The 21,558-nt window shown below is 37.4% G+C and overlaps 1 protein-coding gene and 1 long non-coding RNA gene across 9 annotated transcripts in view; one reads left to right on the forward strand and one right to left on the reverse strand.

Annotated features, from left to right (window-relative positions):
* Window positions 1–21,558, reverse strand: part of LOC132915117 (diacylglycerol lipase-alpha) — a 52,912-nt gene that overhangs the window by 13,056 nt on the left and 18,298 nt on the right. For all 8 annotated transcript variants that reach the window (XR_009659872.1, XM_060975130.1, XM_060975080.1 and 5 more), the window contains 4 exons: window positions 6,723–6,934; window positions 1,114–1,215; window positions 471–657; window positions 33–117 (listed from right to left, as the gene is read on the reverse strand). Coding sequence is in view for 7 of the 8 variants with exons in the window: in XM_060975130.1 (XP_060831113.1) it covers window positions 33–117; window positions 471–657; window positions 1,114–1,215; window positions 6,723–6,934 (586 nt within the window). In the remaining variant the exon portion in view is untranslated. The remainder of the gene's footprint in view (window positions 1–32; window positions 118–470; window positions 658–1,113; window positions 1,216–6,722; window positions 6,935–21,558) is intronic.
* On the forward strand, window positions 9,089–10,094 carry LOC132914704 (uncharacterized). The gene is made up of 3 exons (XR_009659655.1): window positions 9,089–9,452; window positions 9,525–9,765; window positions 9,844–10,094. It is a non-coding gene; the product is annotated as an uncharacterized LOC132914704 (long non-coding RNA).

The raw sequence follows: 21,558 nt of genomic DNA on the forward strand, positions 1-21,558 counted from the left end.
AGGACGCGTATCATTACGGACAAAACACTTACTCGATTCCTATCGGAATTGCCCATGCAGCAGAATAAAAGTCTGCATCTGTTGTCCCAGCTATCCTGGTACGCTCGTATAACTTTTCTACAAGCACCGAATGTTCGTCATTTTAGTCGTTAAAATCTCGAAAAGGTATTATCGTGTCGAGAATTGTGAAACCCATCGTAAATTCATTCGCCAATCATTTTCTATATTATTTATATCATCTTATTTGTTTCATTTGTTGCTTGATCTTCTCTCAACTTTTATTTATTTACGCCATTTATATTGCTTAATATATAATAGATAGAAACACTTTAAAAGGCGAACAAAGACTCGACAATCCTCCACTAACTATCCCGTATCAAGTAACATGGGGATAAAGATATCAGTGGAAGCAGACGATAATAAGTCAGACGTGAGAAGTGAAATAAGAATCGTAAGTCGTAAATCGTTACCTCTGCCGCCAGTTTCTGTTTCTGCTACCGCTTCGGTTGTAATGCAATTTACCGCATCTCGATTCCGCTTCCCTCATGCTGCGTTGATATTTCTTCATTTTTACCCACGATCTACCCGCAGCGTCGTATGTGCACCACACCGTTACCATCACCGACGCCAATACGCACCAATTTGATACCACTAAACCTGCGGCGAAAATGAAAGCTAAAATCGTATTTGCTCTGATTTCAGACGCAAGTATGTTTACGCGTTCCTTGGTTTATGCAATTACAAAGATACCGCGGGAACTACCGCAACATTTCACAGAGCGTTTCGGCGTCGTGGAATTTCATTCGCACGCGATTCAACTAAAGCGAGCGTTATTGTTAGTACAGGCATCATTTCCGTCCTCAGGATTTAATTGATATAAAAATTACTTTTACGATAGCTAGAATTCTCTTAGCGTAGCTCCTTTCGTACGACGAGTCGCTATTTCGAAAGAACAACGATACAAGTACAACATTGGAAATTACTAACGAATAAGATTAGTTTCTCTTCTGTATTTTCTGAACAATTATATTTCTAGCAGCTGTATCATTCGAAATATCGTTTCTGTTTCCTATTGGAATTAGAAGTGTCGGACACCTTTTGCGAAAAGCTTACCTAACATTACATCTTTCACTTGGCCGATGGTACAGCTTTGGTAGAAATGCGTTAACCACGTTATACCTGCGCACAACCAGCCAGTCTCTACCAATAAAAGTACTGAAACAAAGTTTTATAAAGTTTTAAGTTCTTTCTTCTTAACGGAGCAAAAATAGAAAATTTTATAACAAAACGAAAATATCTTTACTATATCGTGGAGTTCCTCAAGCACTTCAGTTTGCTAATCTACTATTATTATACTAGCTTGTCCGAGAAGTTTCTTTCGTTTCATAAGGTGATAATAGATGAACAATTTCTGTTTTATATTACTTTATTGAATTAGGTATGATCCATTTCGTTCTATTTATATTATTATATTCGTGCATAATTCAATAAACTAATATAAAACAAAAACATTCCTTATAAAACGAAAGAAACTTTTCCAACAATCTAATATTTTTCATGTATTCATTTACATATTATTCCACCGCTTCTTCCTGTATTTCTTTATACACTTTTAAATTATTTTCTTATACACTTTTTTTAGATTAACCAGCAAGAGCATACAGATATTCATGCCCATCTTGCTTTATTTTATTCGTCAGCAAGATGGAAAAAAAGAAAAGATATGTGAATCGGGTGAAGTCGAGCGTCTCGTGAATGTCTGTTCCTTGACCACGGATGGTTGCCATTTCTTCGCTGAAAGAAAAATATGTCGACGTAAATGCCGTAGCTTCACGCCGGATAAGGTTTGAAGGTATCGACAATGCTTTCTCTTCGAACATCGAGCCACGGATAGCTTCTCTAAAAGGATATGGCACGTTCCTGCAGAATGTGTTTACTTCCGATAGTTTCCGTACAATAGCAAACACGTCCGTCCTAATTAGTTGCCAACACGATTTTCCTAGATGAGTCAGAATCAGTTTTATTTTAATTGTATTCGTTATACTAACCAGATACGATTGCACTAGTACGACTTGACACGGCGGATAAAATTAAAGAGAAGGAAACAAAGAATTATTTATATTTCTGACAATTATTTATTCGAGTTCTCGGAGAGTGACTAAACAGTTTGCCGAATCAAATAAAAACGTCATTGCACAAGAAAAGATTGCTCGGAACGTTTAAATTGTTTTTTCATTCGTTGGACTTCGATTTCTGAATCATGATACGAAATAATCGAGTCTTTTTAATAGTAAGCTAAAAGATATACGAATACGATGAACTTTGTACGTCAACTTTTTACAGATTTCTATTTTTCTTTTTTTTTTTTTTTTTTTTTTTTATTTCAGCTTATATGTAAAATTCAATCTTTACCCGAAGTTTGTCTCACCATAATACAAATGCATTATACATATTCATCTTACATATGAATTTTACATTTTATATTTCCATTTTTACATTGAAATTTCTACATTCATATTTTTATTTACATTATTTATTACATTTTACATATACGTTTGCGACTGATACGAAACGGAATTTTTATCTTAATTTTCACGGCCTTCTATCGAAATCAGATCAAGTAAATGGAACAAAACAGACGAGAAGTACAAGCTGCAATGGCGGTGGTCTGGCACTCTATACGCATCCGACCAATCAGCTGTATGTGATCGGAATTTCCATCGAATTCTTCCTAAAGATGCACCAGATCTGCTGGAGAAACAGCAGACTCGAGTTGGATCGTTTCCAAAACCTTTAATACATGGACACTGGTACATACATCCATGCGTCCCATGTTTCTTCGTACGTTCAAAAACTACGTGCAATTCTTTCCATGTAATCGATCTGCTGACGATTTAATACCTAAGTAATTCGATATAATTAATTCATTAATTTAATGAAGCGCAAGGAATAACCAACAGCATCGAACATTTCAGTTCTTATTTTCCTTAGCTTTAGATTTTGAAACCATTTAACAGATATTCAAACGCTATATATTCCTTTGGAAATATAATACAGAAATGCGCGAATATGTTTCGATTAATTTTATTCGATGAATTTTGTATTATATTTAATGTACCGAGGATAACGAGACGAATCGAGTATATGGATGTGACTGCCGCGCTGTTTTTCAGATAAAACGTTTATGTATTTCTTCGCCTTGATATTTCCAAAATTCTTCCTCGCTCAGAAAGCAGAAATATAAATTTTGAGACTAAAAAAGAGCGCAGCAATTTTCTGTTTCCCGGTAAAGAATCTGCCCGAATTTCCTACGTTTATCGGAGTTTAGTTTGTTTAACAATGATATACAGCAGACTTCGGAAGAAAAACATGGAACATGATTTTCCTGAATTAAGAACGTGTGCAAAGCCCCGGAAAGTTTGCTCCGTAAACGTGTGTGAAATTTAATGAGTTTCTCAAGAAGAAATCGGTATATTGTGAATCTTCCATCGGATTCGCCTCTGCAGATAAACTAATCGAACCCTGAAACTTCTAAGTACGTAAATTTCCAAACTCATCGAACTTCCCAAGCTTGCAAATGTATTCCAAACCGATGGAAATTTTGCATATTGTGAAAAAATTCAGCGAATTACACGAATGCTGGCAAGGTACACAGTGAATTATAAGATGAAATAAACTGGAATAATACTGGAATTTCTATCAAAAAATAGAATCGTAAATTAGCATAATGAACGATTAGAATGCCACTTGAACAGCGACGCTCCAAAAGGAGAAAGTACAAGAAAAGAACGTCTCGGCTTCCTATTCCTTTTAATGGTCAAGAAGACAGAACATTTCACGCTCATCTTTGTGCAGCAAAAGTCTACAGACAGAAAGGTGAGAGTGGAAGAAATACTTGTTAAAACAGACTCTCGAAGAAAAGACAGTACAATGACTGGAAAGAATAAATCAATCTTTCGTTTGTACAGAGAAGATGGATATTCTGTACGATACTTTTTATTTTAACAAAACTATGCACTTTTCGTTAAATTTAATTAGGAATTTGGTATCATTATTCATTATTAAATCTATATAAATCGCTAATATTAAATGACGAAAGCGAAGTAAATCGTAGGAGCAACTTAATTGCTCTAATTTCGAAAGAAGCCCCAGAGTTGACGATCTAAACACCACTGCTCTCACGAACGATCATTTATTACGATCAGGAATCTACGGTTAAAATTTGATTCTTATTAATATTCTGCCCTTGCTTTGCGAAAATTAGGAGGGTCGACAAGAGAGAAGTGGCTTCGCATTGCCACCGATGAATCTTCCTTTAACGAAACCCATGGAACGTATCTCCAGATTGGTTACCATCTAATTCCTATGATTACCGACGTCAGGCAAAAGCTTCGTTAACCATTCTAATCTCTCATCTACAACAGCCTGATTAACGTGATACGCAGAATGACTTCGAAATATTTTCAACCTCTCTAAGGAGTAATTTCCCAATCGCATTAAATTAATCAGGAATTTTCGATACCTATCGATTTGCACATTTTCAGTGATATACATGCTCCGTTTCAAATTGCACGTTGCAGCGGTTTTCGTTTTTAAATTCAATGGTTTTATTCAGTTTCGCATACCATCATTTGATGATATTCCGCATCAAATATTATATATAACTTAATGGTATTTAAATAATATATAAAAACGGTATGACAATTTTGGTATTTGAATTCGATGGTTTTCAATTTTTATGGAAAATTCTTTGAAACAAAAGGAAGGTATCTCAATTCGACATGTATTTTTTTTTTATGAATGTTCGCAGATTTGTCCGAAACGACTTGACCAATCGGCATGATTCTTTTTGCATTTTTGCTTTTTGTAAGCTATCTTTTTTGCAAAATCCAATTTTTATGTACGTTCATCGGTTATTCAGCATTGAATTGTGCTATCGGGAAGAAATCTTTCGCGTTTTCCAGAGATAGACCACCGATCGGTACTGTTTACAAAATTTCTCCGATTTGTTGGTTGTTAACTATCGTTGTTGCAAACAATTCGTTGTTCATCGATTTCATTTACGTATGTTCAGTGCTCCCGTTGTTCTGCAAATTCTGCGATATCGAGATGATTCCGAAACAGAAGCCTGGTCGAGCGCTTTCAAATGCATTTCGCAATATAAACTTCAACTCGTGTTCCCGTTGCACGAAACATCGTTCTGCTGATTTGTTTTCGCGCATAAATCTACTTTCATAGCGAAATAATACGTGACACACTATTAAGTTATAAAAATATCCTTCCCTATCATTGTTCAAAGTATAATATCGCTAGCGGAATACAGCTGGTTTATTTCTATGCAACTTTTTATCCATTAATAAAAATTCAGAACTGAAATAAATAATAAATAGATGGAAATAAATTAGCGCCTTATTAACGACAATGAGAGTCGTTTCACGTTGGTCCTGAGATATTGATCGCTTTACTGAAAAATATGAAATAAAAGATTTTGTGATATTACCGACTTTGAAAAGCGCTAAAAAGTGTGAAATAATTTCTTATTTGCATTTTATTTAGACAAATGAACAACAACTGTCGGATTACCCATTTTCTTATTGAACAGCGTACTAAATATATCGAAAATTAAAAATACTACTAATATACAGTTTATTTGCGTTTCTAATTGCATACGATTAATAATTGTAACGATTGTATCTTAAGTTAGAGACAAGTTTGCTGTATATATATAGTTCCATTAACCTAAATGCTATTAATACATTGAGCGTAATTTGAGCTGCGTTTTTCAATTTGCCCACTATTAAAACATGTTCTTGGTGACCTTGTGTTAATGCAATCAAACATAAATTTGTTGAAATCAGAATGATATAAATATGAACGAGGTGAAGTTTTTTAGTATGGCGCTCAAGCATTGCTATATTAGAAACATTTAACGGCATTTTGCCATTTTTGAAGATCGCACAATATGTCTAGTATAGTAAGTAGGTGGGTAATTTAACTATGGATGAATATATGCCTAAATACAATACGAGTGAAATAGATGTTATTTCATACCTTTTCGCGCTTTTCGAAATTGATAATATCTTTTTGGCAAAAAGATCTTTTATCAATACCGACGCTTGACGTCTGTAATATAGTACGTATCGTTTTACGGCTACTACCAGCAAATATTTGTTCTCGTATTTTTCAATTTCAAGTATGATCATTTCCTAATACAAAAACGCGAATGATTTCAGGTACATGGTACACAGAATACCAACGTAGAAGTTACCAACACTTGCATTAAATTTTCATTCCTTAAAAGGCTTTGGTTCTTTCATTAAGCGATGGATACGTTCGTTTACGAGTAAATTAATCACACGCGACCATACGTGTACCTATTTTCAACTTCAATTTCTCTTTTGCACTGGTTTGCGTTAGGGTTTCGATACCATAAATATCCCGTCTAATCGTGGTGAAGACAACCGGTAGCACTAAAATCGACAAGACACGATTCTTTGTTTATAAAGAATTCTAATAAAAGCTGTAGCGCGCAGAAGCCAAGGAAACTTCTGCAATGTATTTTTACTGCTTATGTATACAATCTTCCCTTTTTCCATCAATTATGACCCATATCGGCTTAAAATACATTAAAGTACGATTTAAAATAGTATTTCGTTCCACTTCTATTGCATTTCATTTCTACGTTTCGTGTAACTGTTGCGAGTTAATTTTGAATTACTTACGAAGTCGAACATAGAGAATATATTGCATTGGCGCTCTGGCTGCAGTGTCCAGGATGCTTCCCCTTGTAGCCAGAAAGCAGATGGAAAATTCTACTATCATGGACAACACGAAAATCACTAAGTATCCCACGAAGTATTCCCACAGTAGAAAGACACAGAAAATATTGCGATTCCAATCGAGGACTCCGAGTAGGATGCTCAGTACTATCATCCTGTAACAGAAACGATAAGAATTTTAATAAAGGTACCGAGAAATTATTAGTTTCCTTTCGTACATTTTTTATTAAGCTTCCTATGTTTGATATAGTTACGCGGAAGGGCAAGTTTAACGTTTTACGTTTAACGAGCAACATAGAGAGTATATATCGAAAGATATAAACCTATCCGTAAATGGTTTTCGAGGTTTTAGACGTCCTAAAATTCATCTGACATTTACTAACCCTCTCTAAACTCATTTCGCCTGTACCATATTTCATTGCCGGCTCGCGGCGCAATATTTATGGCGTGCTTACACGAACAGCCTGCACACTTCAGTAAAATTTGCAATAAGAAGAAAAATAGATCGAATATTATCCTTCGTGTGCCTTTTATTTCAAAATCGTAAACACAAAACATTTATTTCACTCGTAGTAATATCAGCATAGTTTCTACTTTTATTCTGTGTTCACATTTGAGAAGCTTAACATCGTATTATTATTTTCTGAAGTTACAAATAATATACGATAAAAATAAATTATAAATCACGACACAAATATGTATTTATTTGAATCGTTACGTAACATTTTTCTTCGACGAAATAAATATTTTTAAAGTAGGAAATATGGGAACAAATATCAACCGAGCATGCTCTGGTGGCTTTAATAATTTTTCCAGTAACATCGATGTTATCCCGCTGCTGTGAAAGTTCCCTAATCCCGGCTTAAATCGATATCAGCTGGAATATTTCAAGTTTTTCTTCCGACGGGAGACGGAGGCGTACTTCACGGAGTAATTGTGTCTTGTGTCTGGTACTTGACGGAACTTCGGGAAGCTTTTCTCGCGTAAACTCGCCCTTACAAAAGGGGTAAGTTTCCTCAGACCTGCAGATCCGCAGTTCCACAGTAAAACGCGCTCACGGAAGCCACATTAATGTCGGTGTCGATCTCAAAGTTCGCACAACGTCGCGCCGTTAAATCACCATCGTTCCGCAAATAACTTCTATTCAATCCCAATACGAACAATTATCGGGAATTATTTCTTCACGCTTTTTCGCGTAATAACGTAATTGCGTAATTATTTCAACAAAGAATAAAACGCGCGTACAGTTGATTCGTCGATATTGCTTCAACCTATTGGTAGTATATTGCTCGATACCTGGGAGAATAAAAAAATAAAAAAATTGTGATTTATAAATTATTCCATTAAATTCTTTTCAAAGTCCACGAGCATTGCGTAAGACGTCTTTAACACGAAGAAAGTTGATTCGATCATAGCTGATACCGAGTAGCACGAAAAATATCACGCTCTGTAGAAATAACTTGCGTTGATAATCATCTATCGTAGATATACGAATGACTCTTTTAAATAATCTTACAACACGCGAAATCCTATTCAAAGTCTTATCCAGAATGTATCTATCCCATATTAAAAATTTTCAATCAGATTTGTAAAATTAAAAATTATAATTCTAGCTCATTGAAATTTCTTTCGCGAATATCTTAAGATACCGTTGTCGATCAATAACTTCGTCTAAAACAGTTGCTCGTATCGATCCCAAGCCAATTAATCGGAATTATATTTCTTTCGTTGCTCGGAATATATTTCCGTTGTCCCTCATCGATCCTCGAAATGGCAATTGTCCTCTATAACGACACGCCAGGATTACTGTTCGAAATGGGACGAACTTTTCATCGTTTCTTCGAGCCGTTCACCCTCTTCCTGTTTCTTTCCCCTTCACGAATGATTAGCGAACGGAGGGCGAACTGTTCGACGAGCCGATTTTATTTTTCATCGGCTTCGACCATCGATCCAAGATGCCTTCATAAATATTTCCCGCGTATGGACGGCATTGTGCAATCTCGATAACCGATACTGCGACGCGTAGACAAAACCTGCTGAATTATTACCAACGAACAATAGGACGCAGAATACAAAATCGTGAATCGAAAATTCCGACCGTATTAGACGGCCGTATATTTGCGAGAAGATGGCGAAAGAAGTGATGACATATCGGAGAACTTCTGTATTTGCATATTTGCAAAGAGATATCTTAATGTTAATGTGCACTGAAAACTTTGAGTAATAAGTCAATAATTGTATCTACGTAAAATAAGATCGAATTCTATTTCAACCTAATCAATCGTAGTGAAAATTGTGTTGGCAGAAACCCATACATATGTGAGTAAGTAAAATTCTGAGGATCGAATCCCACCATCGGAGTCGTGGGATCTGAGTTCCGCCATCGGAATTCCTTGCCGCCGTGGAATGCGCTTCGAACCACCCCAAGATTGTAAGGCCTCGACTCACATATCCGTAAAGTAGAGAAATGTCGGCTTCCATGTCCGTGGGGTCATAGGACCTGAGTGGAATCAACCCGGAATCTCCCCTTGTTGCAGACTTAAGTTTCTAGATCTTAGAGATTAAATTCGGATCTTATGTTGCCAAGATCGTAATTCCACTTCTTCGGATTTGGGCCTGTTTCGAGTTTAACGACTGATGGAATTAGAAAAGTTACGACTTTACGATACTAAAGTGAGCTATGTATAAAAATACGTCAAAAACTTATTAGCATGTATTAATTCCATTTTCATATTACGTCTTTAGAAAATTGAAGAAAAGAAATCACAAGTCTACGAAGAAAAGAAAGGAAGTATACAAAATAAAAATGACTTAACTCGATGAAAATTGCTTGTTAAGTATAACTATAGATTGGAACTGTTTTAATACGCTGAAAGAACCGCTGCCTCTTTCTTTGAAGCACTTTGCATAAAAAATGAAGCCTCTGGCGAAAGGAACCGTTCATTTCACGAAATCTCTTCAAAGCGGCGCGGCAGCAAGAAACAAGGTAAAACGTGCTGGCCGACTGAATGGAGTTATACAACCGTGCTTTAATAATGAAACGTGTGCATCGTGTTCTATACAGGTCTCAAGGGATATGACCGATCGTAGTACTTCACCGTTTGCTAGCCACTTGAGAATGCGATCTCTCCGCAACCAAAGTGGAAAATGAACGTGTCACGGCGCGGATTGTTACTCGAGATCGACCTATTATTAAACTGCTAATAGCTTGTAGATGACGCGCACAATCTGTAACAATTAGTTTTGGCGCGAGCAAAGCTTCATTAAATACGTTCGAATTACACGTTTTGAATGGGAATAAATCGAGATTCTCTGAAATGAGATGCTTAAATTTTTATTTTATCCTAAAGCTTTGGGATACTACTACTACGTTAAAACAAATAATTAAAAGAGAAGTAATATTCTCACGTTTCGTTTCATGCTCTAAATCTTTTTTAATCGATACCGTCGAATCATTAAAAGAGTCTTGTTGCAAAATATCGTGGTGTTTAAAAATCAACGAGGGAACATTCCTTTTATATATAACCAGTCTTCTCTTCGAACGTACAAACATAAAACTTTCCTTCGAACACGAACTTCTCGTATTCAGAGTCTCCCAATTAGCGGCAGTAAGTTGTCACTCGATTAAATCGTCACTCGAGTTTCTGTTAAATAAGAAGAATCTCGTAGATCTTGGTCAATTAGCACTCTGGTGGTGGTGAAGCAAAGTTTCTTCCCTTAACTCAAGATCCCAGTTGGTATTTTTTCGTTCCCTCGAATCGATCTGCGGGTTTCCGAGTTCATTGCTCAAGGCCACGCGCAGTCAAAAAGAGCAAGGGCTATTGTGCGAAAGATAAGGGATCGCGGTAACAAGCAGGTCGAAGGAACACGTGAGAAAGACTGTTAGAAAGCGGAAGAGGAAGAGAAAGAAAGATGAACGTATACGATTCTAGCTGCGGTTAGGGGAAATTTAGAGGGGTTACGCCCGTACTTCTGCGTGGATAAGTAGCGTTGGCACCAAGAGACTCGCACAACTTTTCTACATATCCGTGCAGCATGTACGTGTATACGTGTCTTTTTTTCGTGTACACGAGTCTAAGGGTGGTCTGCAACTGATGGCACAATTAGTACTACGCAACAGAGGGAAATTAAAAATATGGCAGAAAATTTGTTGCAAGCTCGAAAGTTTTGTTACATTTATTGTAATTGCAGAGTTTAAATTTAACAGGTTAATTCTTGTATTTCCAATTATCTTGGAGCTAATTTTAACGAGTGGGTAGTCTTCGTTTGACAAATTTTACCATACGTTACACGTCCTAACAATGTCTGTATATTAATTAATTAGATTACTTAAAAAGTGAATAAAAAGCGAATATTCTTGTTTCCCTGTGCAATCAATTAACAAATGTAGTGAACAAGCATGTATGGGCACAACGATATGTAAATGAATTAATTAAATTACTTAAAAACTGAACATTTGTTTTGCAGTTATACCATCAATTACCAAATTTAATAAATACACAATGTAGGATAGAATTTTGTTAGCAGGAGCACAATGAAACACAGTGGTATTATTTTAATAAATTCTTTGATTCATTTTTCTCGAAAACCGAAGGTTTAAACGTCGAAATTTAAGCGTATTCTTTTAATCTTATTTTGTCATGGAATCATACCTTTCCGAGTTATGCTACCAACTATATATTAGACACCCTGTATATCGACGCACGAGGGACATTCTAAGATCCACGCATTTTACCGTGCATACATTAAGATAGCGAAATGTTTGTACGGCGCTCAAGTTACAACTTACATTATACATAAGCGTGTTATCAATTTTTACGCGTATTTCTGCCGTAAAGCGGTTTAAACCCTTCGCCAGCTTCTATCATTCTCGCTTAATTTTCTCGCAATTATAATCCATCATACATATCATTATCCTCAATGAAATAGGTCAAATTTCAGGGAAAATATAGTGCAATATCTTTGAACGAATTTTGTCCTCGACTCGCGTTCGATTGCTGAAATTTTTGAAAAATCCATCGCCCACATGTCTCCGACGCGATCGAATTTTAAGGACCTACCTTGCCGCTCGATGGAAATTCGACGCTTGAACTTTGACCGAGGAGAAAGCATCAACGGTGAATGACGTAAAGTAGATTGAACTGTCTGTCGCCGCCTGTCACAATGGGCGCAGTCCGGTTCTTTCAAACGGTTAGATCAACCGGAAATGCCACTTGCACATCAGCTTAACGATTTTCGACCTGCCTTAGCGAGCACGGTTGAACATTAAAGCTCGACTCCCACTCGGATGGAAGTTCGTTTAGGACGTTGTTTTATTTACGAAGCCGTGTACAGTATTGCGTCAAAACAATGGAACTAGGAAAAAACAACAGAATCATCCGGAAAACACCTGGTCTCGGAACCATTAATCTGACAAGTTTTTACGCCGTTTTAAAACGAACACAACTATGACTATACGTTACGGTTCCGGAACTGGCTATCTGATACTTGTCTCTCCATAATCTTACACAAACTTTTTGTATTACAACAAACTTTCTGTAAGTAGAACTTTATTTTATTACTTATACTACCAGTAACAAACAAGACATACGTTGATCATTCCAAACGATTCGATTTCGGCAAAGTTTTAAAGTGTAGGAATTTACGACTTCTGCTCTATTTTCACTGGTGAAAACGAATTCTCTAGTCCGCAAATCGTTGTGGATATACGCATCTACATCGCTTCGAGGTATATGGTATTTGTCTTACCGAGCTCCGAACGATCTAGGACGAATTGCGAGAAACTTTAAACGAAAATTACAAACACGCTCATTATTGCAGATACTTCGAAGGTTCGCGGCGTCGAGTTACACAATCTAATGGTTCTCAGTGTCGAACTATCCATCCCACCCACGGCTGATCGTTTTCGCTATTAGTATTCGATTTCTGCAGGAAACTAGGTCGAAAAGTAGAACAAACGATAGCAAACGTTAGCACGCAACGATTGAAACTCCGAAGCCAATAGTGCAGCGAGCTCCCGAGCGATACAACGAGATCCTAAATCGAATTATACATTGGATAGCAGCATCGATTGATTCGTCGATGTCCTCGAACGTTGGAACGCATTATCATGGATACTCGTGGCGTCGAAGTTCATAACTCGATACTGTCGAGTAGCTGAACACAGCCATTTCCGATACCAAGCGTCCAAACTTAGCGGTTTTTGGTTTTGAATTGTACGTTTCAGCGGTCTTCGGCCATAACTACCACCGTTCCACGCTTTTCCATTTTGGATTCCACAATCCGGTGGTCTTCGACCGCGAATCCCGTAATCCTCTTTCGCGTTCCGAAGCTTTGTACGTGAAACTAAATGCCAAGAAAGTCCAGCAAACGGAAAATTGGTAGAAAACGAACGGCGTTGGAAATCTTTGTTCGTAATTCACGAAGCTGTCGTGACATCGCATCGGTCGCGTTTAAGAGAGGCTAGAACATTCAACGTACGGAGTTTCAAGGCCCACGCGCCGATGGAGAAAAGGGGCACTGCCACGATGGCAAACTTTGTACAACGAGTGGTGCTCCATTCCCATCGCTAACAGGGAGCACCATAATCTGTGCGCAAGGGGGTGCGGATAAGAGTGTAGGAAAGGGAGAATGGATGATAGGGGCGCAAGGAAACGAGCGGGAGAGAAAGTAGAGACGACGGAACGAAGCGTAGGGCCGTCAGCCTTGGCTGCTGCATGGCCCGTATCGATTTACCTTGTGCCGGCTTCTCCGGTCGTTTCCACGTTACTCTCTCTCCTTTTCTCTCTCTCTCTCTCTCCCCATGTCCCTCTCCCCCGTTCCTTTCTCATCGGTCGATGAGTTAAAAGCCAGAACGGCTGATTTTATTTTTCTCCCTTCCTGTTTGTACCATCGTGCTACTTGTTTTCGAAGGAATCGCTGTTTCCGGGGAAGAAGAAGCCGATTCGCTTGAACCGATAAATAGCTCTTTGTCGCACGTTCTTTGGTTTAAGGAGCTAGTATCGGACAACTCGTTACATCGTCTCTGGTAGATATACCGGTACTGTCTTGTAGAATTGTATATGCGCAAGTTTATACGCAATGCAGCAACGATGCTCGTTGTCGTAAGGTTTGACAGAATCCTTGTAAACTAACTTCATGGACATATTCTATAAACGAACTGCCTGAACGACGTCGATGATGTGATTATTGTTTGATATAGATTTCGCGAAGAAACGCGTAAAAGTCGGCGTATTCGATAGAAAATTTCTTATTGGAAAAAGATTATTATTATTTCAATTCCCATTTTTGCTTTTACATCTCGTAGATTCTGCAAGAAGGTACTTATAAAAAGAAATTATAGAAATAGATAAGTTTAACATCAACTACATCTCAGATGCTACTTTCGTACGTCTCACAGTTCTACGAAAAAGCACAATCAAAAACATTAGGTAATCAGCGAGCCTTTATTCGCCGCAGAGAATATAATATTCTACTTTAACCCGATTTTAAATCACGCCTGACATCTTGCACGATAATTCTATTTTAAGTGTGTCCTGACATTTTACGTTATCTCTTCATATTACCTGAACTGACTCGTGAGCAGAAATAACTGTGTTATTTATTCACGTTTTACATCCGCAGTAGCGATAAACCTGGTACACTCCAAAATTATCATTTTGATTGCATTTCTATAATATAATGTTTACCGTTACGACATGTTAACGATGCTCGAAGTAATAAACTGAAATCTCGATTGCCTGTAGCATAACAAATAGGGAAACAAGTATCCGAAGCAATATTTATTCCCTTCTCGATAATCAGAATTCCGGTTCTATAAACGAGAGTCTCATAGGTAAATTAACGAGATGAGAACATATCATTACTCCACTGCACATGCTAATTTATATTCTGATATTCACCTCATAGCAACGCCTCCCATCGACATGTAAGTACTAAGTTCGCGTTGTTATCGATACCTTAAATTAGACTCAAACGACTACCGTGTAAATCGCGACAGCACAAATGAGGGAGATCGGAACGGAAGGATCGTCCACGAGACCTAAGAGTATCAGATGTTTGTTTTTTAAATTATTCACCGCGTTCGTCGAATTCCACATCACACGGTTGGGAAAAGTACAAGAACGTGACGATGTTGCTGATAGATTCCGAGAAATTACGTCGCGTAATTTATTTAAGAGTTGTACAAATCTAACGAAACCCAATGATTTACAATGTAACTCGGATAATATTACGAAGCATCGTGGTTGTTAGTGATAAACTTAAACTATGTAAGAATTTTCTGTGTGTAATTTAGCTTGTTAATTATTTTGTTTTGTTTCACAATTATTTATTTTACCTTAGTTTCCTTATCTTACAATTATGTTACTTTATTTATTTTATTTCGTCGATATAATTTTCATATGCACTGACAAGGCATAGGATAATTGATAGAAATATTCTAATTAAATATAAGGAAAGAAAATGTTGTGCATCACTAAAAACGAAAACAGAAAGGAAGTTACGATCCCCAGTGCTCTAATTTTAGAACCATTTTATTTGTTATAATTAACGTATAATATGCTGTACTGTGGCGTTTCAATCAGGTTTATGTTATCGCAATAAAAAGGTTTTTTGTCGATAAACGCTTCAAAAAAGAATAGAAAAATTAAGTATCGTGAAAGTAGGTTAAATAAACGTTGTAAGGAACAGATAAGAATGCAGTATGTGCTTATATACAAAAGTAGTTTCCGATACAATAAAGGTTTCTTGGTTGCCAAATCAATAATTGAGTGTAACAGTGTAAATATTCTAAGAATGTCAACTATAAATACACAAACGAATTGGCTGTATAATATAAACAGTAAAGGTATTGTCTATCGCTATTGTTGTTCAATAATCTTTTCTATAAAAATTCCCAAAGTATAATTTATTTCATTAGATACCGTCGATAATCTAAAGATACATCAAAATACTAATAAATATAAGTTGTATAAATATCGTAAACTACACGTAATTTAATTTCTCTGACAAAAGTTTACAGGTAAACAACTATCGTTTCCATATAACTGTCTAAAAAAGGTACTCACTCGATTCACGAGTATATGTTTTAGATAAAAGTCCATCCCCTTCATGAATTTATTAGCAAACACAAACCTACTTATTGCAAAAGCATTTTCCTCCTCACGGAACTATCTAACAAGAGTCCTTCAACAACTCCCTGAAGCAGGTACAAACTTGGCCAACATTTATCTCGACGTTGAACTTCGCTTTGAATTAGCCCCACAGTGACCATTTTAACATGAATAAATTCTCTGTTGAGAAGGGAAAAAGTCTCGAAGGTTCTAGTTTTAGTCTCGACGGTCAATTGTCGAGACACGTGTGCGCACAGACGTAAAGGAAGATGGTGTCGTTCGCCTAGACAAATTCTGGACCAGCGTGTCATAACGAAGCACTCGAGGCCGAGCGCACACACTCGGTTACGAGGAAAACCAGATAACGAGAGTGAAAAGGGTCGACGCTTGCGCCGACTCGGCGGAATATCCGTGTCTTTCGTGTCTAGAGAACCTAGTTTCCTTCCGCCTCGACGTCGTCGTTTTCTTTCTTCTCGCAATATTACGGCGAGCAGTTTGTTTTTTAGGAAAAAGGATGAAAGCACACACCGCGACTCTCGTTTGCATTTTCGAATAAAATTTCAATTCAACCGTGAAAATCACGTTCCCTTCGTGGAACCACGTTAAACCGTGCAATGATATTAGAGAGATGATAATTGCTGGGAAAAAGACGCTGCCAGCTATAACGTCCATTCATCGCGAGCGTACGATTATGCTCGTAGAAAATTTATGGTGTTGATATTACTGCCAGCGTACGAGTTTTCAAAGATTTATGAACATTTCATTTCGCTAGATTATCTTGCATATACATACAGAATATGGTGGATTATAAAACGAATCTATCAGCTACGAAATATATTTTCTTTCGATACACTCGATAACGTGAATATGGAATTACGTTAATTCCATGGGAATATCGCATAAATTAATGATAGGGTGGCAATTGAAGTTTCCGCAATGTGTAAACGTAAAAAAAGGTTCTTGGCATCCTGCCAACGTTGCGGCTTATTTCGCTCATGATTTTAGAGTCCATCGAATGGCCGAGAACTATCTTTGCTCGAACTTTGATGAAGCTAGTTGAAACGCTGGCGAAACTTCAAAACGCTTCGCGGAAGGTCAATGGCTCTCAACTAATCACTAAAGTTGAGGTACGTTAAACAGGCTTACAGTTTAGATAAACGATCGTTCAGGAAACTCGTAAAAATTGTAAATTTTCAACCACGGATCTCGAACGATGTGAAGAGAAGAGTTTGCTTAAAAAGACTACAACAATTTTTCCGTTCCTCTTCTTTTACTCTTACCACTTCAAAGTGAATAGAACGCAGCGTTTCAATAAAACGGAGAGCTGTCTTTATCATCTGCGAGCAACAATATCCTCGTATCCACTTCAAATCTTTGTTGTTCTTTCGACAATCGCGACTAGAGCCACGTATCCAAACGTTCGTATCCAAACCTATTGCGATGCGATTCGTGGTACACGCAAAAACATGCGTTCTTTGATAAGTTGCCAAAGAACGAAAGGAGAGATAGGAAAGATAGGCGCACCTTTTATGGCCGGAAAAGCGTTCCTTTGAGGAACGACGCGTCCATTTACGAGCAGCAGGACGACAAAACGCGACCAAAGCTTCGGTGCATACAAACATTTGCAATGCGATGCATACAACATCGCATTGCCGCAAATCTTTTGGCTCGCGTAACGGGAACGATTTTAAAACTCAACGAGGAACATTCTGCCTGTCGTTGAATTATTTCCCTTTGTATGCTCGATGGATACGTATGCAGATATATTTTTTTCTTTTTCTGCCTCTTTTCCTGGCTGTCAGGACACGCGTGCAAGGACTACGAGGAGACGGTGCGCGGCCACATCAAATGCCATTATTCGCAAAGCCGGAAAGCGACGTACAATTAAACAGAAATGCGGCGACATGCTTTTCAAGCATGCAGCCAACAATTCCAAGTTAGCAGAGATATTTTAGCAGAAATCATCGCTACGAAAACCAACAGTCCCGCAATTTGTTGGAATTCAACTCGTAGTCTGACAGTTTTTTGATGCGATCGACCAGTACGCTTTGTCGCGAAGCTTTTCAAAGCCACAAACGTTTTGCGAAACGTCGCGGAACCAGCAGGAAATTGAAGACGAGCGCGTAGAAAGGATCCGTAATAGCTTAGCGACAGCAATATCTTGATGCCTGAAGAAGTTGTAAATTTCTCAGTTGCCAGATTTTAGTTGATTTTTTCCTCGTTTAAGATGTTACGAACATGTTAAACGAACTTTGATAGAGGCAGGCCACTTAAAATGCGAGCTTGTTAAAAGTTGCGCGATTTGTCAAACTCGTGACACGAAGCGATAATAGGAAAGATCTTGTAGAAAATTATGAAGGTTACTTTAAACGCAAAGCAAAAAACGCCACTATGTAAGCTCAAAAATGTTATTGGTAAAAATGTTATTGAATTGAACGAAGCTTATAGTAAAAACTGCAATACCTACAAGTTGAAGTAATGTGTAAATTCCCAGTTGAATGAATGCTTCTGCAGTTTGAATTTCCAGTGAATCACAGATTTTATGTGCAGCGCTGTTATTCCATGACGAAGTTATTTCTCGACAACTATGGAAGATTTAAGACGGTAATAAGAATACTTTAACGCAGCTTACTTAAAAGCAACAAAACAAGTATTAGGCTGTTCGTAGTGGAAAATTGATACTGCGTGATAGTGACAGCGACCGTATACATGAATCGCATATACTTATATACCTGTGCATGTATGTATGTACATAAGGGTTGCGAAATCAGTTTAGGCTTATTTGCTTCTGAAACTTTGTATCAGACAAATCGAAGCCTTAACCGAAGTAACGTTATAATAAGTTAATTGGCAACTAAGCAATTAACCACATTCTATTATCCACAATTTATTATTAATTCTATAATTTAAGATAAAATAGATGTGATAAAGTAAGATAGAGAATTTCTAATAATATTCTATTGGAACAAAATGGATCATACATAATTCAATAAAATAATATAAAACAAACAATGTTGTGCATCTATTATTTCCTTATAAAACGAAAGAAACTTTTGGGACCAACCTAATATTTTAATGTATTTGTTGCAGTACTAGTTGCCAAGAGATACTGAATATTTTTAAAAATATTAAATTAGGAATATCAGTAATAAAAATGTATTAAATATTCGAACTATTTTAATTCTTTCCCGTGATATTACATCGAGCCAGTTATCCGGAATGGATACGAAATTCATGTCTTATTGATTTTCCTGCTGGTGCACGGCTATCTTCTTCGAAAATCGTTCATCCGTAAAACATTAAAAGAAATCTAATTCCTAAATCCTATAATCCATAAAAGCTTCTTTTTATTAAACAACCTTATTGGGCGATTCTCACGTATTTTTACGATGGAAAAGAACATTTTTATAGAACGAAAAGCGAATACGGCTGTAAAAGGAAAGCAAAATGTTACAAAAGTAATTATCACAAAGATATTACAAGAATAGGGCGATGAATTCTACAATTTTTATACTATTTAAGCTCGTAATACATTTTACCGGATTAATAACGATTTCAGTAGAGTCAATATTATTTCAGCTATTATTCAGAAAAATCTAACGGCGATGCAGAATGCATTAACGCGCACACGATGAAGTACATCAAAGAGACAAATGAGAGGAATTTATAATCGAGTCCTTCGGCAAACGGCTATCGATTGGCTAGGCGTTAATTTAATCACAGCCATCTGCGAAACAACGATCGGTATTTAACAACAATTTCACAAAGCACAAAGTGTCTTCGAAACGGTAGAACCAAGTTCGAGAATAATCGACGGTCAAAGAGGAGGGGAGAAAGAATCGCAGCGAGTTAATTCGAGAACGAGCTTTATTTCAGACTGTCGTTGACCCTAGTCTGATGCTTCTTCTCCCTATGCAGCCGTACAACGTTATCGTACACGCTTGGTTTCGAAATTCTATTAACATGATCCTTATTCAATTAACTCCTACGGTAATCTACACCGTTCAGAAGCTACCTATCGAAACGGTAAAATACCTTAACGTTTGGAATCGTCACGACGATGTAAATTAGACAGTGGGAACCGAAAATCATGATAAAATACGACGTGATGTATGTTCGCGTTTATATGCGTTGAGCTGTAGCTAATTATACAAAGCATTTAAACACCCACCCACTTTGATAAAAGGTACCTACTGTGTACTATCCTTGTACAAAAAAACGCTTTTAGTTCCCGGAGTACAGTAGCAAAAGGATTGAAGCGCCAAAGTCAATTTACTCTAACGACCCGTTGCGACATTTACAATGTACTTTTTCATTCCCATAATACTTTACCAAATCCCTTCACTGATATATGTACGCACGGTCCATTGCATTAAAGTACCCTTTAAAATTACAAGAAGTAGAATTACCGTTGTCCCAACTTAAGATCTCTCGTGTAACTTTATGCTTCTACTAAATCTTCCCTAGTTATATTTTCGGTCGTCGGTGTGCATTCGCCAAACACACGGGGCGCGATATTTTCCCCGGAAATGGTCGATCACCTGGCATCAGACGGCACGGGTCAGGGCCAAATCGTAAAAATTACGCGGCGTCGCGCGTCAACACGAAGTATATCAGCGAATATCGAGTGGCAAAGTAGAGTAAAACGACAACGAACGAGCCCCAGTCCAATCTCCTGCCTAGGAAACGATTGCAGTGAAACACTATTTCCACGTAATCCGAGCAAATTGATCGATTGTCTGTGTGGTTATGACACACGGTAATATCTACTGTAGCTATATATACCGTCATGGAAATATTTTGCGCTTGTCGCCGCAAGGATTGTGTATTCTCTCGCGAGAATACACTACTATTACTCGACGTAATATAAATTGTTCGAATGTAGAGTTTGAATCGTACTCGAGTAACCGTATGTTACTCGCTTCAGGCAACGGATTGATAAAAACCATTCGAGCGAATTCGAACACATCGGCAAGGTGTAACATTACAATCATGTAGACGACTAATTACATTTCGCTGTCCAGTGGAGAACGGTTATTAATTCTTCGTCGAATACGTGAAAATTTTTAATTACGATGGAACTTTCGATTGGGTCTCGTGGAAGTTTAAGATCAACGTAATTTCAGTGGGAGAAACTGAGGAGAAACGTGTACAAGAGGATATAAACGAACAAAATACCCCGTTGAATTCGCCTACTCTACTTGAGCTTCCCGTTCGTATCGATATCCTTATACATATAGTTTTCTATTTTTTTTACTAATAAAAGTTTTATCGAAAATTGATTTTGTATATCTTTCGACATTTCCGACACATCGTGAACGATGAGCTAAATTCGAAGTGAACTTTGAAAAGGTAGACCAAGCGATGTCTTCTCTCTACGACTTATATACGAACTTTGTGACGACTTTTATATAGCTTGTGCATTTTTCATTCACTCTGGGAATAGCTTATATATCAGGTAGGAATGGCTTATGCACTAATAATTCCACTGAACGCTGACACGATGCAGAGGTAAGTTCGACCAATGTTTAACGATCTTGATTATTCAACAGTCTTTGAAAACAGGTGCATTTGGATTCACCGATCCAAAACCGTCATATTGATTGCGTGGCAATAATTAATTCGTTCGAATGTCGAATCCTCGAATGGAATTGCATATGGAACCG

This window comes from Bombus pascuorum, chromosome 1 (genome assembly GCF_905332965.1).
Source record: "Bombus pascuorum chromosome 1, iyBomPasc1.1, whole genome shotgun sequence".
NCBI classification, from domain to species: Eukaryota; Metazoa; Arthropoda; class Insecta; order Hymenoptera; family Apidae; genus Bombus; species Bombus pascuorum.